Source organism: Scophthalmus maximus, chromosome 19 (assembly GCF_022379125.1).
Source record: "Scophthalmus maximus strain ysfricsl-2021 chromosome 19, ASM2237912v1, whole genome shotgun sequence".
NCBI classification, from domain to species: domain Eukaryota; kingdom Metazoa; phylum Chordata; class Actinopteri; order Pleuronectiformes; family Scophthalmidae; genus Scophthalmus; species Scophthalmus maximus.
This window is the reverse complement of record NC_061533.1, coordinates 10,322,771-10,343,956: the sequence shown is the minus strand read 5'-3', so window position 1 is coordinate 10,343,956 and position 21,186 is coordinate 10,322,771. Positions and strand designations below refer to the sequence as shown.

General features: G+C 41.4%; 4 protein-coding genes across 5 annotated transcripts in view; 2 read left to right on the top strand and 2 right to left on the bottom strand.

Annotated features, from left to right (window-relative positions):
* The window catches only part of smarcad1a (SWI/SNF-related, matrix-associated actin-dependent regulator of chromatin, subfamily a, containing DEAD/H box 1 a), a 48,734-nt gene extending 37,958 nt beyond the window's left edge, over positions 1-10,776 (top strand). For both annotated transcript variants that reach the window (XM_047328946.1, XM_047328945.1), the window contains exon 23: positions 10,464-10,776. In XM_047328946.1, coding sequence (XP_047184902.1) covers positions 10,464-10,549 — 86 coding nt within the window. In that variant the 3' untranslated portion in view covers positions 10,550-10,776. The remainder of the gene's footprint in view (positions 1-10,463) is intronic.
* On the bottom strand, positions 692-3,869 carry mpeg1.1 (macrophage expressed 1, tandem duplicate 1). The gene is made up of 2 exons (XM_035638788.2): positions 3,350-3,869; positions 692-3,105 (listed from the first exon to the last, which is right to left on the bottom strand). The coding sequence occupies exons 1-2, from the start codon at positions 3,797-3,799 to the stop codon at positions 1,423-1,425; spliced, it is 2,133 nt and encodes a 710-aa protein (XP_035494681.1). The 5' UTR covers positions 3,800-3,869; the 3' UTR covers positions 692-1,422.
* Positions 8,211-9,087, bottom strand: LOC118313398 (protamine-like protein). Its single transcript, XM_035638791.2, has one exon. The coding sequence runs from the start codon at positions 9,070-9,072 to the stop codon at positions 8,425-8,427; it is 648 nt and encodes a 215-aa protein (XP_035494684.2). The 5' UTR covers positions 9,073-9,087; the 3' UTR covers positions 8,211-8,424.
* Positions 10,777-11,750: 974 nt separating the features above from the next.
* Positions 11,751-18,718, top strand: tspan36 (tetraspanin 36). Its single transcript, XM_035638792.2, has 7 exons — positions 11,751-12,178; positions 15,466-15,657; positions 15,960-16,034; positions 16,152-16,247; positions 17,082-17,231; positions 17,406-17,489; positions 18,107-18,718. The coding sequence occupies exons 1-7, from the start codon at positions 12,119-12,121 to the stop codon at positions 18,185-18,187; spliced, it is 738 nt and encodes a 245-aa protein (XP_035494685.1). The 5' UTR covers positions 11,751-12,118; the 3' UTR covers positions 18,188-18,718.
* Positions 18,719-21,186: the final 2,468 nt, after the last annotated feature.

Here is a 21,186-nt window from a genome sequence, read left to right as displayed (position 1 = left end):
GTGTGTGTGTGTGTGTGTGTGTGTGTGTGTGTGTGTGTGTGTGTGTGTGTGTGTGTGCGCGTTTGCGTTTGCGTTTGTGTGGGGGAGGGAGATATTTTGTATAGTCACGAGAGAGGAGATGCACATTGGTCAGAGCACTCTTTGCGGGAAATGGATGTGTGTGTGCACGTGAATGTACAGTTCATGAGTGTATATGTGTTTGACTGACCGTGTGTTTTTAATGTCTGGACCAGCCTGTCTGTGTACTGATAACCCTACCAAAACCATGAGGTCAGCTTGGCCATTGTCTATTTATGGATGGGGGGGAACGCTGGTGGTTTTGTCAGTACGGTCAGGGAAGATAAAAGTGTCTCTCTGTGCGAGAGAAAGGAAAAGATTTGTTTTTCCAACCCAGATTTGCTGTTCTATTTGGAGAACCAACATGTGCTTTGGTGCCATATTTACTGACTTAAGCATGCCCACCTAATGTGAGTTCACTTGAACCGTTTCTGCATTTTGTTCTAATGTCAACACTATACTTATTGTTATTAGAGATTTAGAAACACCTTAACACATCCTGCAGATCTGACCATTCATGATAGTGGCCACTTACCAAAATATTTTTTTTGGGGGAAATTCAAGACATTTCTAAAGTTTCCAAGACCAGAAACCTACCAGGTATAAATACAATAAAACATTAAGACATATGAAATAGTTTTAAGCTACTTTAATAGTTGTGGATTGCAGAAGAGACAGTTTGTTTGTTGCATGATACAAAAAGTACAAAAATAAGTCCTTAATCTAAAATAGATTTTTAAGCAATAAAAACATTACAAAATATTCTCCACTATCTGAAGTGAATATTTCTAAAAAATATGTTATGAATTGCACATTTAAACAAAGTCATACAAAGCATTCAGGTTCTTAAATGAGGGATAAAAACGTGTGTGTGTTTGTGTTTGTGTGTGTGTGTGAACATATATTCTAAATTATATTATTATACTAAAAATGTATATATTTATATACTAAATGGCATTGTGCATCTTGGCCTCCTGGGGGCAGTATTGGTTCAAATGGGCCCTTGGAAATGACACCTGCTGTCAGTTTACCATTTTGTTTTAGAGCTATTTTAATGCAATATGATATTGTCTCATTTAGTACGTGTAGTTTAACAATACAAACTAAAAGCTTAAAATACACACCAAGCTATTAGGCAAAATGTCAACCAATAAATGAATTGTTAAAATTATTACATTTACTATCCTTACCAGTTGTTATAAAGTAAATGACTGATTGGTTTCATAAAAAATTCTAATGAATATTAAATCAATGTAAATTCCAGCTGATTCAAACAAGGAACTCTTAAAGATGTGAAAATCTGCCTCTGCCATAAGACACGTGAATGTGATGGTGGCAATCGAGAAAAGCCGCCAAGCTGTGTTCTTAAGCTTCATCTTGGTATGTCGCCCCCTCTCCTTCATCACAGCCAGCCTCTCCACGAATTTCCTCATAGCCCACAGCCGTCCCAAACCCAGACAGCCTTTTCCTTCTCCTCGTCAGGAGGACTGCCCCTACGACCACCAACACCATCAAACCCATCACCCCAAAGGCTACCGCTGCCTTTTGTCCACCCGACATCTGACTTGATTCTGGGTTGAGCTCACGTACAATTTCCTTAATTTCATCTGGTTTGGCCATTTTCCACATCTTGGTCTGTCCCACTCTGACCCAGCTCTTTTCTCCCTCAGTCATCACCATTACTGTGTTGGTGGCCTGCAGGCTGACAAGTGGAGGTTTGGTGAAAGGGGGCAGATGGATTGGCAGCAGTTGCCCGCCTGTGAACAGTCCCGACTGGACACAGTAAAGAATTTCACAGCCATCGCTCACTGTGGCAAGGTGCTGGCTGAACTTGGGAGGGCAGCGACGTTGTCCTTCGGCCTGTGGGTTGCTTGACTGACAGCTGAAGAGGCCCCCGAATGGCACTGCGAATCTGGTTCCCGTTTCATAGTCATTGCTCACACAGATCACTTCCCCGTCCGAGAGAAACCTCAGTGGAATGAAGTTTGGTGGACAACTTTTGGCTTTGGTGAGGGGGTTCAGGAGAGAGGGGCTGTAGATGCCCCCAAACAGGTATCCTGAGTTGTCCGGGGCCTCTCCATTTGTGGAGCACCAGTAGGTGTTGATGCGAGCTGAACTAACATAGTAGTTGTCCTGACACACTGATTTGTAACAAGTTGACAGCCACAAAAATCCACAGGCATAGCTTCTTGTATAGCACTGGTGTAAATTGTAACCCTTCTGTCTCACTTCTGATCTCAGTAGAGTTGGGAGGTAAGGTGAGCGACAGGAGAAGTCACCTGTTCCAGGGTTTTTCTGGGCCAGCGCATCACAAAGCGGACCTGCATCGGGGCTAAGTTTGATACACTCTTGGTAGATACCTCCAAAACTGAGATTTGTAGCAGGGCCATCACAGGAATTATCATTGACGTTGGCCTGAAAGTTAAAGTTCTTGGAGTTGACGTCGACACAGCCGGGGCGGGTGTTGACTTTGTAGTATCGCTCGATGGCTTGGCTCACTCTAAGAGCCACTTTTCCAACTGTAGGCTGTGGCAGGTCAGCGAGGGTGTTGGTGTTTATCAAGAAGTGTAGGGGAAATCCAGAGCGATCAATGGCAACCAGGTTGTTCCTGGTACTTTCCTGCCACTTCTGCAGAGTGATGCCAGGATAGAAAGGCGTGCCGCCGCCATGGCTCTGAATGAGAGAGTACTGAATGTTGGACTGGTACGTTTGGAGCGCTGCGCTCTGTTGGGTCATTTGACTGCTTATGTCAAACTTGAGTTTGTCAAAAAAGTTGAAGCCAGCCTGAGCTTTGACAGAGAAAGTCTGGGACACATTGTCTGACACATATGTAGAACTGAGGTAATCTTCCTGCACCAATGCAGCCCCAGCATCGACGCTCGTGATAACATGGGTTCCATAATACAGCACCATCTTCTCCGAGAGATAGTCTGCCTTTCGTGTTTGGTTGTTTTCAATTGCATCCGCTATCTCTCTGGCTTGTTGGACAAAGCGTGTGTCCAGAGTGAAGTCTGGATAAGCCTTAACTGTGTAGATGAAGTTACGAACCTTTGAAATAAAGGAAATATAACATCATCAAAATGACAGAATTGAATGAAAATGTACGATTTTGTCAAATATATTGAAGAAATAACATTCCAGATGAAAAGAAAATAACCTTCTGGCAAACACAGAAACATTTACAGCAATGTTTTTAATGTGAACTGTCTCTGTTAAATAGACCTATAAATACATTTTTGTTTTAATGCTTTTTATTTCATACTTTCGAACCACATTAAAAATAAAAGCTTACCTGCACTCTGGCCGTAGTTGACGAGTCTTTGACCTGATGGGTTTTCATCCTCTGGTTCTCAGTAGAAAATTTTCCATTCAGCATAGACAGGTAGGATACGTCTGCATTTATGGTGAACGATGTCGAGCTTTTCTGCTCCAGCCAGGTGCTGATTATCTCTGAGTTGGTCTCCACACCCGTCTCTTTGTGGGGAATGACGAACACCTCGTCCGGGATGAGGTAGACCCCGTCCTCAGTGGTCTGGCACTGGAAGTAGCTGAGGTTCATGACTCGACCCATGTCCATGTTCCGAAGGTTGTCCCAGCCTCCGCCTGGCAGCACCTCCAGCGCTGTGATGGAGAGGTTGGTGGAGGCACGACATTGTCTGAGCCAGTTGGTGGGGCGGCTGATGGGCACAGGAGAGCAGACATGAAGGAGGGAGAGGGCCAGGAGTGCCGCTGCTGTCTTCATGACGACTGTGTCTGAAAAAAGGGCTGAGTACTCTATATCACCTAAGCCTAGATCCTCCTACAATGCAGTCAATCATATGACAAACACAGGAAGATCTTGTTTGAGAGATGGTGGGGGTTGAACATGTTTTGCTATCATTTGCATTTTGTGTGCCCTAAAGTGTATTTCCCTTCAGCTACTTCCTGAAAAGAAAACCTCTGAGAACTGAGGGTTTAACCTGAATACTCTAATGACCAAGATTATTTTTTTATTGCAGAAAAATGATCAAACGGTATAGAATAACTATTTAAAGGCAATACCATGAAACCTACAGCAGGTTAAGCCATATTCTGAGTTTAATTGCAGTGATTTATGATATCTAATCATTCAGCGATTGAACGATTTGATCTCTCAGTCTGCGCGTGCTTGGGTTATGAAAGCACAGTGTGCTAAAAATAATATAAGGAAAGCCTGGACATAACAGTTGCAAGAAACTGGAAGATGTAATCTATCTCTTTACTTTCTCCTTGATCAAAAACTCTCAAACTGTAACCTGTTGAGAGAACCTCAAAGAAAGAGAACTAGAGTGTACACTAAAGAGGGGGGTAGGTGAGGTTAAAATTGTTCAGAGACATCTACCAGACCAGACTCATGAAAAGGGAAGAGAAAAGCAGATATGAAAGGAAGATTTATTTGTCTGCACGTTTGTTAGGTGTCACATGAGCACACGTCACTGGAAAAGTCATGAGAATTTCTGAGAATGAGTCACCACCCAGCTATTAAGAGCCTGAGCTTGAACGTTTGGCTGATTACCAAAGTTTGATAAAAAACAATATACTTCTGCATTGCAATAGATGCAACATGGATTTTGAACAAGTAAGAACAATGTGAAATGTTATGTCTTATACCACCAGTGGGGAATTTGTCTTTTTTTCAAGTTTGTTTTACCTTTAACAGCACTATATATTTGTTCTCTATGTAATTTAATACCAATAAAATCACTGCTGTAGTACTTGCTTGTTTAATTTGATCCCAGAGTCATTTTTAAGTGTAACGAATGAACAAGCTAAATCTTAGTTAAGGTGAATAATTGTCATTTGTAATAATCTTCAGAACACAATTGTCCCTTTTAGCTACATTTGCACTTTTAAAACATGTAATTACAAATTACAGCTTTATTACTGTTTTTTGTTCTGTGGGAAGAGAGATACTACCCCTACTTTGTGTCAAAATTTGATTGATGGTCGACGGGTATTAGTGACCTAGTTCTGTCAAAAAATCGTTCTCCTCAAAATCAATCTAACGTCGCTTTGACGGGGAATCCCGTCCAGAATTTGTCGTTCAAGTGTTGCGAAACCCCTTGAGGCGGTGGTAAACGAAAGAGAAACAAAACGCTAGACTTTGATATCTTAAATAAGAAATGACGACACCTGTACATGGTACACAACAAAAATAATCCGCTCTGCTTCGCCATCTGCTTGGCTCAGCTCATCAACCCTTCCTCACCGCTACACAGGCCTTAGAACGGGGAAGAGAGTTGCAACGTCTTACGGGCCCGAGCGATCACACGCCTGTTGCCCTCAGCGAGGTCAACAACTTTGAACAGATAGTAAAGCCTAAAATTGCTGTGTTTTGCAGAGGCTCTGGTGACCGTGCTCTCTCACCATTTGAAACAGTCTACCCCAAGTCTTGTAACCCCATGTTTCTATTCTTGTTTCAAAACCACTACTACGGGATCAAAATTGTCAAAGGATTTTTGGGGGTCAGGCATGTTTGCAATTACTGTTACAGAAGCTACGAGCACAGCGAGGAGCACTTTTGCCCTGGTCGTTGCAATCTCTGCTTCGATCCTGCCTGCAGTACTCAGTATACTGAACCTGTATACTGTTCGGACTGCAACAGGACATGGCGTACACGCGCTTGCTATGTCAAACACAAAAAGTCTAGACCTTTGACAAATTTGAACCTCAGTACCTGCGAGCAGTTTCACAAATGCCCGTGTAAGTGTAAAAAGCTTTTCTCTGCTTGTACAGATCACAAGTGTATTCATGAAGTCTGTGGGGTCTATCATCCTACCCTATCTGGTGTGTACAAAATCTTTACGGGGTGAAGAATGGATAGCTTATGGTCGAGGGTGTGTCGAAAAGTTGCTCCGGAATTTCAGGAAGCCTCAGTATCGGAAAGCTACATTTATAGCTCACAATGCTAAAGGATTTGACAGTTACTTGATCCTCAGATGCATGGTAGAATTAGGTATGACACCCTCTATCATAATGCAAGGTAGTCAAATTATCTGTTTAACCGAAACAGATTACGAGTTACGATTCGTCGACTCTCTGTCTTTCCTCACCATGCGTGAGTTGGGGTGGGTTGCGTATTCCAAAAACATTTTTATCCAACACGCTCTAAACCGGGGGGGGGGGGGGGGAGATCGGTCCATACTTTGTAGACGGTTACGCCGTTATAGATGGGGTAGAGTATGCTTGGGAATGGTATTGAGAGGATAATGGATGAGCGCCGTATCGGCTGGGATGTTGGATCCATCCTTCTCTGTGATTTTTACCCGAAGATGCAGCATGGTATCGTTCAGGTCCTGATACTTTTCGCCATCTCCGGGCGTTTGAAGAATTCAGTGGGAGAGTTGTCGCCCAGCGCAGAGAGGGGTTGATATTCTTGACATTTTTTGATCCTCTATGAATAATTGTGTCGTGGGAGCTGAAAAGAGATCCAATTCAGCCAGGGTGCACTCAGGTGATTTCTGATGTAAAAGAGCCATTTCTGTTATTTATTAAAATAGATCAATCATCATTTCCTTGTTCTACGGGATGAGACCAAAATACCTCCGGAGATGCGGTTTTACAACAGAGGGGATACGAATCTGTAATATTGCGCGTTATGTTTGGAGCTGTAAGGAGTTAGGTTGCTTATAATGTAAGTAGCAATGGCTAAGTGACTTTGACAACTTTGAAATAAGTTGAAAATGTTACTAAACATCTAACACGTAATTTATGTGGGTCTGCCCCCCCCCCCCCCCCCCCCCCCCCCCTTCTCATTGCCTGTGAATGTTTTGAGTTTTATTACACTCGGCTTTCTCCTTCTCACACCTTCTACACCAATGTGGGTGAAATGATAATTTTTAAATTGGAATGATATTTTAACCTACATTTCCTAAACCAATGTAGGTGAAAGCTTACAGAGTCTTGTGAAGTCTAACACCTGTCCACCATCAATCACATTTTGACACAAAGTAGGGGTAGTATCTCTCTATGGGGGAACAGGAGCTTCAAACTAGGAGAATACTTTGCAACCAACGTCTTGATCATTGATCAACGATCATTCTCGGCCATGCAAACAGGTGATCCGTTTCGTTTTTAAGGCTTCTTCGCCACTGGGAGGGGACTGTGCTCAGCCTTGGGAGGAGGTCTGCGCTCTCTGACAGCTCTTGCTCTACTTTCTGGTCGACGTGAAAAGCTGTTCTGAATCCGATCCACTAGATGGCAACATGACACCAAACACAGCTCAAGAATTTTTGCAGCTGCCCCAGTCACCTTTCTTTGTATAAAATCACCGCTTCAGTGTACTATTAGAGCACCAATTTAGTACCAATTTAGAGCACTATTACAAAGTGCTCTAAATTGGGTTTGGTTATGGATCATAGCTTTGTGTCATACTCTTTACATTTACTAAGAAAAACTGTGTACCCCATGGCAATCTGCTTTCTGAATCCCATCAGGATCTTGGGTGAGGATGACACGCTTATCCTCGGCCTGCCATCAATTTTGCTCGAGGCGTACTGAAGCCCTGTTGTTGTTGAAGCCCTGTTGTTGTTGTTGTTGTTGTTGCAACCTCAACGAAACGGCACGTCACGCCCGTTGATCCTATGTTGTCAGTGGTGATTAACTGAGTTTTGCAAGTCACCGTCAGCTGCCATTTTTTTTATGATCAGCCTGGTCACACCCACTGTTCCGCACATATCAATATTCAAATGGAATAGGTGCCAACAAAAACTTAAAACTTAAATGAAGTTCGGGGTTCAGGTTTCTTACCAGGTTACAAGTCCTTACCAGTTCTTATAACGTGAGTGACAAAAGCTGTATAGGTGACCGAATGGCAGATGTGGGCCAGTTTTCAAAGAGCAACACAAATATGTTTTTCAAGCTGACACGTGACCCCGGCGGCTGTTTGCGCTACTGTTCCTGTTCACAACAGCGTTTCTTTAAGTAATGATCGTCATGCAACTACACAGAGCTGAACGTCTCAGTTCCCGTGCGTAACGGTGCGTAAAAAAACCAAATTCTTCTGGGAGCACGCGCCAAAAACGTGTTTGCTGCCATCATCAATGATCCCCGAGAGCAAGAACCACAAAATGATTGTTCATTCTTTTTGTGAAAGTCAAAGTTTTTTGAAAGATAAAATCACATGACACGCTCTGTGAATTGAAAAGAGGTTTATTATTTCCAACAATTGCAGTTGACTTCATTGCACACTACAGCGGAAAGGGTGTGTGTAAACAGCAGATCCAGTATTGTCTACTGCAGTAAAACTTTAAAACAGGTCAAACCAACTCAAGTATTTGAATGTAATGCAGAAGGTTAGTCCACACAGTTAAACACAGCACTGGCAGGTAGTGTTCAGTGGGAGAGTGTTTACTTCTTGGCAGCAGCTCTGGTCCTGTAAGATTTGGCGAACCTCCGCATGGTCTTCGACGGGCTCCTTGGCTTCTTAGCTGCAGCGGTTCTCTTGTCGCTCCTGGGACTCTTTGCCTTCTTCCTTCTCTTCGGTGACTTCTTGGCTGCTTGAGTGTCAACTCCGGCTGCCTTCTTGGCACTGGTCCTTTTGGTCTTTTTCGCCACCTTCCTCTTTTGAGGTGCGGGCACCTTCTTGTTCAGCTGGAAGGAGCCCGAGGCCCCGGTGCCCGTGGTCTGGGCCAGGGATTTGTTGGCCAAAAAACGTCTGATGGCGGTGAGGATTCTGGCGTTGTTCTTTGCCACGTCGTATCCTTCAGCCTTCAGAGCCTTCTTCAGGCCAGGCAGGGACACGCCGACGCGCTCTGTGGACACGGACATGGCCTTCAGTATCAAGTCTGACACCGTGGGACCCGTCCTCTTCCTCCGAGACTTGGCTCTCTTCCCAGCTGAAGACATTGTGAAAGCACTAGTTCCAGGATCGGATGAGTGAGGTTCAGAGAGAAACAAGGACTGAAGAGTGATATCTCTGCTTGCCCTCTTGACAGGTTCAGCGTTGATAAAGCCCTGATGAGAACCGTGGAGAGTGAGCCACAACACAGCGCTCATCTTCTCTCCCTCTCAAACCTGATAAGGGTTTGTGTTTTCTCCAGCTAAATTATTCTGTAAAGATCCTGCATAAAATGTAAAATATCTATGTGAATAGCACATTATATGAATCAGCATTACCTTAACTGTCTATATCTATATTTTAATTTAGGGATTTGATAAAATATATCTAGAAGTTTGTTGCGCAATTACCAGCTGGCATTTTTTAAGTGTAATTTTAGGCCCGTATTTTGAACATTTTAACAAGGTAACACCCTCAAAATGATCAAGTACAGACTTGTATGGCTAAATATGGTTAAAGAGTCATCTGTGTTATACACTGGCTACAGAACTTAGTTGTATTTCATCTGTTTTGGCTAATTAAATTAATGTAAATATGACCAAAGAAACACAGTTGCCTTGCAGACCCATCTGAATAGATATACAGTCCTGAAATACAGAAGCAAGGGCCGTTTGTAGTAAAAGTGTGAGGGGTGGAGTGAAATAACAGAAAATAAAGTTTTATATCATCATATTAAAACACTGAAAATATTACTGTAGGCTACTGTGTGTCTCCTCTGTGTGGAAGGAGATGGGCCTTTTTAGAGTTATCAGCCTGTGAGGAGGGGCAGCCCAAGAAACAAATTCAAGATTAATTCCCTGGTTCTTTTTTAAGTTTAGCCTATTTATTGGTTCATGGAATGACCAGCGAGTGATGCAGTCACATTATGAATGTATGGATAAATTCAGATTCTTTCTTACCAAATAGCAAAAACTTGATCTCGGACATGATGCCTTAAAAAAAATTATAATAATTCCCTTATATGCTGTGTCCTCTGCATAAATAGAATAAATAAAGCAATAACAAAAGGATCAATGAAGCAATGGCATTATACTCCAGTCTGTAATGTTTTTGGTTAATGAACAGCACAAATTATTTGAGGATTATTGTACGTTAGAGTCTAATGTACAGTAGAGTAGGCTAGTAAAGTATAGCGGGTAATTTGAACTATGAAGTCAGATTTCAAACATAATACGCCATTTATATTATGTGTAGCCAATGGAATATCAGGAATATCAGTAGGTCTGAAATGTTTCCAAATAACTTTAATAAATTGGTCAAACAATAGAGAATTCATCCACTATGTTTTATTTCCTCTATCTGTATATGAGATACAGTGTGTGTGAGTCTGTGGATGTGTGAGGGAAAATATTGGCACTGCCTTCTGTAGTGTACTGATAGTGCCTCCTCCGCCCACACACACACACACACACACACACACACACACACACACACACACACACACACACACACACACACACAGTATTTATTACGGCAAATTAATTTAAACAAAAATTCCGATTTGAAGTCTGTCAGTAGTGTTCTTTTAAATTCATTTTTTTTTTTTTAGAAATCTTGGAATTCACTCTATCAGGGACTGGAGAGGTCAACAGAGGTCAACAAGATAGGATGAAGCTGGCGACTCAGATCAGATGAACTTGGACCAGTGGAGGAAGTCAGATCTTTAAAAAAAAATCATATTTACCACTGCCTTTACATGCAGCTTGGATTTGATTTTGATTAAAGTGATTGGCGTGTTTTCACTATAACAAAACCAAAACGTTAACTTCATTGGGCAAATTTTTGTTTCAAGCTCACTTGTGCTATTTTACTGCCAACCCCTCGTTTGAAGGGTAATAAAGTCATTGATGCATTGATTCTCACAGGCCTCTTCTTCTTTTTTTTTATGACAGAATAATTTGTCTGCTGAGGAGAAGAAGACGTTTGGGGACTGTCACTGTAATCTGACGACCTTTTAAACCTTTTTGAAGAAGTCCACATATTGATGACCTGCCAGTTTCAGCCAGTACGCAATCATATTGATACGTGTGTACGCGGACCTAGCGAGGGGCGTAGCACCAAATCCTGGGCTGTCGTAGGAGTTTGTTAATAGCTGAGCCTTTTGAAATGGTTTTTCCCTTGGTTTGTTTTCCTTCTGGCGCTGGAGCCAATCCCAGCTGACATTGGGCGAGAGGCGGGGTTCACCCTGGACAGGTCGCCAGCCTATCACAGGGCCACATACAGGGACGGACAACCATTCACTCTCACATTCACACCTACGGTCAATTTAGAGTCTGCAATTTACATAACCCCATTCTGCATGTCTTTGGACTGTGGGAAGAAGCCGGAGAACCCGGAGAGAACCCACGCATACACGGGGAGTACATGCAAACTCCACACAGAAAGGCCCTGGTTGGTTGGAACCGGGACTCGAACCCAGAACCTTCTTGCCGTGAGGTGACCTCTCTAACCACGACACCACCGTGCAGCTGTTGGGTCAAGTTAACTTCTGAAAATGGCAAAAAAATAAAATAAAGTGGTGTAGTGGGACTCATGCTGAGTCTTCATGAGCGGACTAAACCATTTTGTGCCATTTTGTAAGGGGGTGAGGGCCCCTGAGAGAACCGCCGCTCTTTTTTTGGTTATACATAGTTCTTTAACATACATAGCTCTCAGCAAATGTATTCAGACAATTTTTTTTTTTTTTAATTTATATCATGACACTAATTACAAACAGCAAAATAAACTTTTGATTCCAGGCTTTTCCAACTTTGTTGCTACACCCCTGCGTGTACAGTAGGGTTGTGGCACAAGTTTAAAAAAAAAGAAAAGAAAAAGAAAAGCGGAGCACTGTGAAACTGACAAACTCCTACATTTGGAAACAAAGGTGATCCTGACGCATTGTGAGTCCTCGCTTCCCTCCGTGGGAGTGGCTCTGCTGCTCCCCGAGGCATGTGACCATGTGACCACGGTCCGTCACCGCGGAGTCAGACGAACTGCGGGCAACTTGTGACCGAGACGCGTCGGCGGCGGATCGGAGCCTCTGCGACTTCTATAAAGACTTGGACCCCGGCGACTCGCGCGTCCACCTCTCCATCCCTCCAACTCTCCAACTCTCCAACTCTCCATCTCTCCGTCTCTCCATCCCTCCATCCCTCCAATTCTCCAACTCTCCAACTCTCCATCCCTCCATCTCTCCATCTCTCCATCCCTCCGCCAGGCAACATGGACTGCGGGATTTTCACGTCCAAGACCATCCTCCTCTTCCTCAGCCTGGTGTTTTGGGTAAGTCGTTGTGTTGGTGTTTCTCCACCTGCCAATGTGTATATATATCTATATCTAGATATATATAGATATAGATATATCTATATCTATATCTATATATATGATAATTCATCATTCCTCTTCCCCTGGTCAATCGTCGTTATTCTTATTCAGCTGTCTGTCTGTCTGCTCTGCTCCGTGTTGTACAGCTCAGATCAGAGAAGTCACTTGATGAACATCCTGGTAGCCTGGCGCAGTTCTCTTTTCTTTTCTTTTTTCTCTTCCTTTTTTTTTTTCCTGGCCCGCACATTCTTATCTCCATAGCTGCAACACTTCCTCATTCTATTAAAATTAGTGAGTTGTGATTGCCGAAACTCCTCGGATGCAACTGAGTTCATGGGAATCAGTGAGGCTATTGCCCGGATTCTATTGAACTCTGACTGACTGAGTCACTGACTAGATTTTTATATCTGGCTATTTTTGGTCAAAGTGATGAATAATATAATAAATTCACTATGGCTATGAGCACTTGTCCTCACTGGTCAAACAGCCCTCAGTTCTCTCTGCACAGTGCGGTGGAAATGGATATTGAAAGGGGGCCGAGTCCTCTGTCTGTGTGTCTGTCTGTCTGCGGCTCATGTCTGTGTAATTAGATTACTGTAAGATGAAAAATTTGGCCTGTGTGTATTTCCATTGCAAAACCACAGACATGGTTTATCTTTTAAATCCAAACAGCCACGTCCTGATCCTGTATTCACTCTCTTCTCTTCAATGAATTACTTCCTCGTCGCAGTTCACACTCACCATGTCCCCCAACAAGAATATACAAGTGTTTAACGAGTCTGTGAATTATTTTGAATGTTCAGGGTTTATTGGATTTGTACTTCACTATATTACAAAGCCATGCTTCCCCTTTATTTCTCACCAGCAAGGCATTCAACACAGCACATCCCCACCATGTTACAAAGATCTTTTACATACAATGCAGTGGGTATTTTTTTTTTGACATTTCCATATCATCCTGTCTCATTTATAAACCACATAAATGCAAAAGACCCACTTTAGGGGCTGTTTTTTTTTTTTTTTTTTTACAGCTGCAGCTCAGTAAGTCTGTCACGCTTGTTGCTCTTTAATGAAGAATGTGGGGCTAACTTTGCTTTGCCAACAGTCTAATGCTACAAAACAAGGCCATGTATTGGAATAAAACGGTGAGCACCCGTCTTCAATTTTTTCCACTGATTTATCAGGCCAACAATCTGAAACAGTGACGAAAAATTCCTCGTTTTGAGCAAGATGAACTGCAACTCTGAAAGAGAATTATAATACAACCAATATATCATCATATCTTTCTAAAGTCTGCCTGACCCACTGCTACGTCTGTAGGAAATCATTTCATGCTGGCAAACGTTGTACAAACCCACAAAAGTGTAACCAAATCTTTTGACAAATCCCTTACGTTTTCAAATATTTCCGGTATTTTGTAGTAAATTGAATGAAATTCACTTCACAACTGCTCTGATAAAACATGGTTCCTTTTTTATTGTAATATTCAATCAGCCTATGCATCTTATTCTGCATTAAAATGTTGTCTTCTGAACAACTCGGGTGATTTAAGAGGGAAAAAGGTTCCGAATATGTGGAAGAAACACCACATCGAGGCCGCTTTCTTTCCCAGTCTGCCAGACGTACATTACGCCTGCCCCGTAAAACCTGGTCTGAGAAACACGATTGGACGGTTGTCAGGCGGGCATCCGCTGGAGTCATGCACACACAGATCAAGAAACGTCGCCCCAGAGGTCTCTCACATTCCACAGAGGTGGTGTGCACTGGGGAAGAATATGTTGTGTAAGCCTCTTTGTGCTGCTTCTTAGGCACAAGATCAGAGTTTCTGGAAAGATTAGGGGTGAGCCATTTGTTGGGGAGGGGGGGAGACTGTGCTGTACAGGGATCCCGTGACTATGGAGTGACTAAAAGAAGTGAGTCATGAGGCTCAACTGAGGGATGAATGATTGTAAGGCCGAACAAAACACACATTCTCACACACACACTATTGTAAAGCCTAACTCATGTCATTAAAGGAGAAGTGATACTGAAATGGGCACTTATCCAAAGACACACACATTTTTTCCCCAGTAATAATTTGTTGGTCTTATTGGCACACATTATCCGTCTCTGATGCAAAGGCCAACTTACTCCCATTTACCCCAAGACAATGGATTTACCACAGATATTTGAGTGTACTCCTGTTTTATAGTTATTAGCTTTCATCCCTTTGCAGACACTCTTTGCTCTCCTCGGGCTTCATTTGAGAGCCGACAGGAGTTTGAAAGAAGTCTGATACTGTGAGTTTCAAAGGGCGACAGGAAGTCAGGAGAGCCGATGATGAGATAAATATGTACCAACATTGGTTTCATAACAGTTGTCCCTGTATTTTGGCCAAAAAGATATGGAAAGCAGAATAAACAAAGTTGTCATTTTTCCAATAAAATGAGAGATCATTTTTAACAGTGTCATTATCTTTGGGTCTGTGTTGTGTATATGCACAAAATTGGCCCACACGCACACAGTCTCATGACCAGTGATCACCAGTGAAGCATGATTTGTGGAAAAGTCGTGATGGTGTTGTGACTTATCTACAGTACATTTGAATTCACAGAAACAGACCCTCAGTGACCTTTACAGCCTCTTTTCATCATACGAGGTCATATCAGATAACTTCATCAGAACAAATCCCTTTGTACTCAATCTTAAAGTGCTCTGACACGCAGCTCTGTTCTCACTCTATTCTTAAGGGTGTTCATGGTTATGGGCAGGCTGCCGTGTGATTCTATCTTATGTACCTTCGAAAAAGAAGCTGAAATGTTATAATTCAGTTTAGATATTCAACTTTCTGTTGTTTTTTTTAACTATAAGTTTACATAAAAGATTCATATATCAATATTGATTAATGGTAGGTTGAAAAGGTGCCGTTTCCTCTCACTTTGTGACGGATGTACGAACATGATGCTTTCAAGAAAGAAAAGCACAGATCATGTGACAAATCCCATCAATTATATCAGTGTGTGTTGGTCTGTGCTGTAGTTTGTTAAATGCAAGGTCGATGGGTTCTGAGGTTTTCTGGAAAAGCTGCAGATCCATTACCTTATTACTATACTCAAATAGTTTATTCCCAGAATAACATCAATGGCAAACATAAGGGAATGTGTGATTATTATACTTGATATTATGGTAATTCTTTACTGATTATATACTGTATATTTACACTAGGATGTGTAACATGCGATGATGACATTTCCTTCCCTCTGCAGGCTGCAGGAGCGGTGTTGGCCTACATCGGTGCCTATGTGATCAGGAGCTACAACAACTTTGACAGCTTCATTCAGGACAAGTATGCACTGGTCCCAGCAGCCATCATCATCGGCATCAGCATCGTGATGTTCCTGTTTGGTCTGATCGGATGCTGCTCCACTCTCCGGGAGTCCAAATTTGGCCTCAGCTTTGTAAGTGTGTGTTTGTGTGTGTGTGTGTGTGTGTGTGTGTGTTAGGTGTAGGCCATGATTTGTGCTTCGCTTATCCTCTCAGTTTCTTCGCGTCTGTTTGTCTGACTCTACAGCTGCTTTCACAGCAGTGGAGCGTGAAGGTGAAAGTGCAACTGCAAACATGTATTATTTTAGTCATGAATTTGTATCTGTCATTCTGGTGTCCAAATTATTTTTGCCTTTAGCTTCAGTTTTATCATTTCGCTTAGTTTCCAATATCTCCTTTTTTTCTTTACACCTTTCCCCCTTTTGTTCCTCTCCAGTTCTTTCTGATCATCATGGCGATCTTCGCGGCTGAAGTGGCTGCTTTGGTTTTTAGCTTCATCTACCAGGGCAAGGTGAGTCACATATGTATTATCTGTCCCACAATATTTGCTGTTGAGCATACACTTTATTAGGGATCTATTGAATCTCCATTGTTTTAAAACTGCTAAATCATGTACATGTCTCTCCAGATAAGCGGAGACCTGGAGCGCTCTATGAATGAGTCCTTTGCAAAGTATGACGGACAGGGCACTGAGACCAAAGGTGTGGACTACTTGCAGAGTCAGGTTGGTATATGTTTGTCTGTATAGAAATAGTTTGTACTTTCATTGTATTCAACCTCTTCCGCTTTACTTGCTTTCTCTCTCTCTCTCACCTGCTTGCTTTCATTTCCTTATTTGTTCTTTCGTTTTACTCCTCAGTCTGTCTGAATCTCTCTTGCGTTTTTTTTGTAAAAAGACAAAATAAAACACTGTTTATATACATATAGATCTTGTTGGTGGTGTATTTTCTTATTATTCCTTTGTATACATGGCCAGATGTAGAAAATACAGTAAAAGCTATTGAGTAGGACTGAAAAGTTGTAAAACCATTCGCTCACCCCTCATCTATTCCATATGATAGATTATTTTGTTTTTCCAAAAATTCTGAAACAAATGTGTTATAAGTGGATAGCCCATAAAATAGTTGTGCAATTATTTGATATACTGTATATCAGTGTTGCCGTATATGTTCAAAATATCATTCCAGCCTGCCCTAATGTTAAGGTATCTGCAGCACAGCGAAAATAAACTGTAAATCTTAACAGGATGGACACATTTTAAAAACAGTTGTCCTCTGCACGGACATGCTTTGAGATGCAGCAAATTCACACCTCTGGTCAAAAGTCACTGTGAGAAACAGGAAATTAAGTGTGCCAGTCCAAAAATAAACAAGACCTCCAACATCCTTAAATATCATCTGTACCTTCACTCACTGTATGCAGATTAATAGTAATGTTGGCAGGTAGATACTTCCCACATACATTTATCATTTAGCATCTACCTTTCCCTCTATTTTGATCTTAATTTTTGATTTGATCATACTTTTTTAATCACCTGTTTGTTTTTTTCTTTCTGCAGCTTCAGTGCTGTGGAGTTAAGAACTACACCAGCTGGTCCAACACGACCTGGTTTACCAGCCACAACAACACAGTGCCTCTGTCCTGCTGTAAAAACAACACCACGCAGTGCACTGGCAGAATGGATCAACCGGACCTGCTCAACGTGCAGGTAAATCCTGTAAAATCACACTTTAGCCGTGGCGTGTGCTTATGGGGGGGGTTGTAAGATGTTTGTTTGGTATTAGCAACAAGCAAATTATCTTCCAGGCATTTTCAGGCCAACTTTTCTGACGTGCAGTGGAGTCTATTGATAATATTCTCTACACTTGTGCTTGTGTTTTAGGGTTGTGAGGTCAAGCTTGGGAGCCTCATCGAGGGTGTGTGGCGTTACGCCATGCTGGTCATTCTGGGCTTCGCCATCATCAAGGTAAAAACGCGTTCATTGGACGCGACCCAACACACAAAGAGCGTTACTGTGCGTCCCACACAGTAAACTGTTGAGTCAACTGATATGGGACATTCAAACCAGTCAGTGCAACAGATGCGCATCTTTTTTCAGGAACAGTAGGCTCCACACATTACTCAACTGTGCATGGATCACTTGACCTCGCAGTGGTGGTGATATGTATTGGAGCTTGTCAGGGATGAAAAAACAAGCTGATGCACTGTTGATTGAAATTTAAATAGATGATCACCTGTCTTCAAATCCACTTAGGGTAATGTACATGGATAGTTCCGTTGATGGCTACCTTGTAAAACATTCCAGTATGTATTTACTGAATCAGGTTTGCTTGTCAAAGTGATCTTCCTAAGAAAGCTGAACTCAGAGGTGATCTTACAAGGAACAAAACATCAGAATCCTATGTTCTAGAGATTTTATTCAGTCCTTGATCCTGGCCTTTAACTTACTCACATACAGCAGTTAAAGTACTTCTAACCCTTTATGATCCACTTCAGATCTAATCTCGCACAACCTATGCTGCTTCAGAAAATGTATTTTAAGTGCAAGCTTGTATCTGACGACCTTTATGTCTCCCATTGCAGTTCTTTGGGATGCTGAGTGTATGCGTGATCAACTGTCAAACTGGCAGCCGGAGGAGCGGCTACCAGCCGTTCTATGCCTGAAAGCCTCCTCCCACCTCCTCTTTCTGCAGTATACTGAAGCATACAGGTCCAACATATAGAAATCTAAGCTTTATTCATTGAATTTAGTAATTCGATTACAGGAAATACTGATCTACTGAACAACTGATGTACTTTGCTTGAAAAATAACTCTTCTGAAGCTGCTTTCTTGTTACTAAGAGAGAAATGGTGACAGAAAAGGAAACAATTTTCCGACATGGAGACCTCTTAAATGTTGCTGAGCCTACTCACTCTGCTGTTAATATAGTTAATATTCTCTTAAAGAACATTACACCTTGGAATGTACTATAATGAAAGTCTACACAATATTTAAAGCCCTATTGTGATTGTGATACTGCAATTTGATGCCTTATTTAGGATTGTGATATTTTTAGCCAACTGAATGAATGGATTCAGTATATACGTATAATGTTATGGTCAGTTGACTGTTTGCAATTAAGTCACAGTTCTACATAGTTTGACTTTTGGTTGTTATTATGTTTCTAAAATAAAAGGTCAATATTTCAAAATAATTTGGAAGTTGGTGCGGTGATATCACATCCCTGCTTTCCCTTGTCTTCTGTTTTTATTATTTCATTTATTGAATAGACACATACATTATACACAACAATATAATGACATAACAGTTCATCCTCACAGAACAACAACAGCAAAAAATAAAAAACATCTAATCCTGTCCTTAAAAACCCTCTAGCCTCTTCTCCAGTTGCAGCGTTCAGGGTTACAGCAGGTCACTGTTACAGAGTGCACGTTAAGATGCACCACGTTGAACGGGACCCGCCGTGGTTATCTCACTGTCACCTCCTGACCTCTGCTGATAAAGAGGGGCTTGGTTTACAGAAGATAGGACTGTTCTTTTTACAGTGGCCTCAAAAAGTTAAAAAAAAAAAAAAAACTGGGGGCTTCATACACATCCCCTGTCACACAGCACCTACTGTTTGTCACCTACTGAGGAGGCCGTAGATACAACTGACTTAAAAATATTTCCTTTCTTGCTGTTGCATTTTTTCATTGCAGTAACAAGGAAATTCCTGCAGGTGGCGGTAGAAAAATTGCTCTGACTTTGAGGCCTAAACCTGCAGTTGGGGAGAGGAAGGGGCCCTTGAAACACCTAACATGAACTCTCTTTAGAGGTAACAGAGAATATGAGCCACCTTTTTATTCAGTTATTATAAAGTAATGGACAAAATGCATGATTGCAGTAAGTCTGTTTCCAAACAGTAGGATATACAACATGTTTAAGAGCATGAAGAATCACGAATGAAGCCATTTTTTTCCTTCTTCATATTTACAAAACTTTCAGATATGATTTCAATTAACCGCTCTGTGGCTGAATCATCGTCAGCTGTTGTTGCTGTGCTGTTGTATGAATGACCCTATGAATGACTTGTCCCTGCTGCCCCTGTCTCAGTCTGTGTCCCTCTCATATCTCTTGACTCCATATTACATTCAGAGCATATCCCGACTGATCCAGGCTGTGTTGGCATTTAGACAGGCCAGTCCTATTCAGAGACATCTGTTGGCACACACACGTCGAGATAACCTTGTCAGCATTGAGACCCCGTTTTCTTTCTTCCCTCTCCTTCTCCTGTCTCCCTCACTCCCTCTCTGTCTGTTTGTCAGAGCTCTCCACTTGTGATTGGATCAGTTGAGACGGACGTTGATACCAAGTCTGAACGCAATCGTCTTGGTGTCAGTTTTTTGGCTCACCTGTTCTCTCCTCACATCTTTCTTGACCTGCTTCTATTTTACAACTGAGAATTATATATATATATATATATATATACACATATATATAATTATTATTATATTATCTGAAAACTATACACAACCAGACACTAAGAAGAGTTTTAATTATTAGTATCTGTTCTCAAACACTGGCAGATTGCTTTATACAGACCAGTGAGGTGGCTTATTTTACCTCACTGGTCTGTCTACAAAACAAACATAAAAATAAATACAAATTAAATGGAAAATACAAAAACCTCAATAAATAAAAAGAAAATCAAAAATAAATAGGGGCAATAATATAGAAAATAAATACATGAAAATAAATGTAAAAAGAAATGAATAAAAGAAATTAAAAAGAAAAGACAAAACTGAATGACAAGTAAAACAACTAAATGAAAAGAAAAAAAAGAAGAACAGTGAAATAATTAAAAAGAAAATTCACAACAAACGATTATATTATAAATTTATAATGAATGAAATGATAAATATTAAAAGAAAAGAAGAACAAAAGAAAAGACAAAAAATGTAATGAAAACATCAGAGCAAAAGAAAAATAATGAAGAAAAAACAATGAGAGACTAAACCAAAAAGACAAATAATTCATAATTTGCAAGAATATAAATGACAATAGTAAAAAGACAGATAGATGAAAATAGAATATAAAGATCACTAAAAAAAGTGATGGCTGAACTGAAAGGTGTGAAATTCACTGGGGTAAGTGTTTATTGTGCATATGATTTGCCATAGTAGCATTTTCTATTCCCCTATGAGTCATCTTTATTCAACACATGCGGCCCCCATTTCTTTTTCTCTTCTTGGGGCTGTCGGATCTCTGGATCAGCATTCACCACAAATGTACACCGAGCAGGCCAACTATGACAGATGTTGTCACAGGGAAATTTCAGCCTGACTTCTAATTTATTTATTCATTTCTTTCGCTTCTGAGACAGGAATGTGTTGTAGGGAGGTAATCTGAGGAGGACACAATGCTGCTGCTGTGCTGAAGTCAGATAGTCGGAAAGGCAGACGGACAGGAAGACCCTTATGTGTGTCCGTGCAGAGATCCAAGAACCCTTGTCCGCAGAATTCCTTCATGTCTCACATAACTCGTCTGTACAAAATCTTCCCTGGATTTGTTTTCTGGGGATACATATCTGAGAGCTTTAACATCAAACAAGTCACAAAGCCCCACTGCTTACCACGAGCACGTTGCTTTTGAACTGTGTCACATGGTTAATAAAAGGGAATG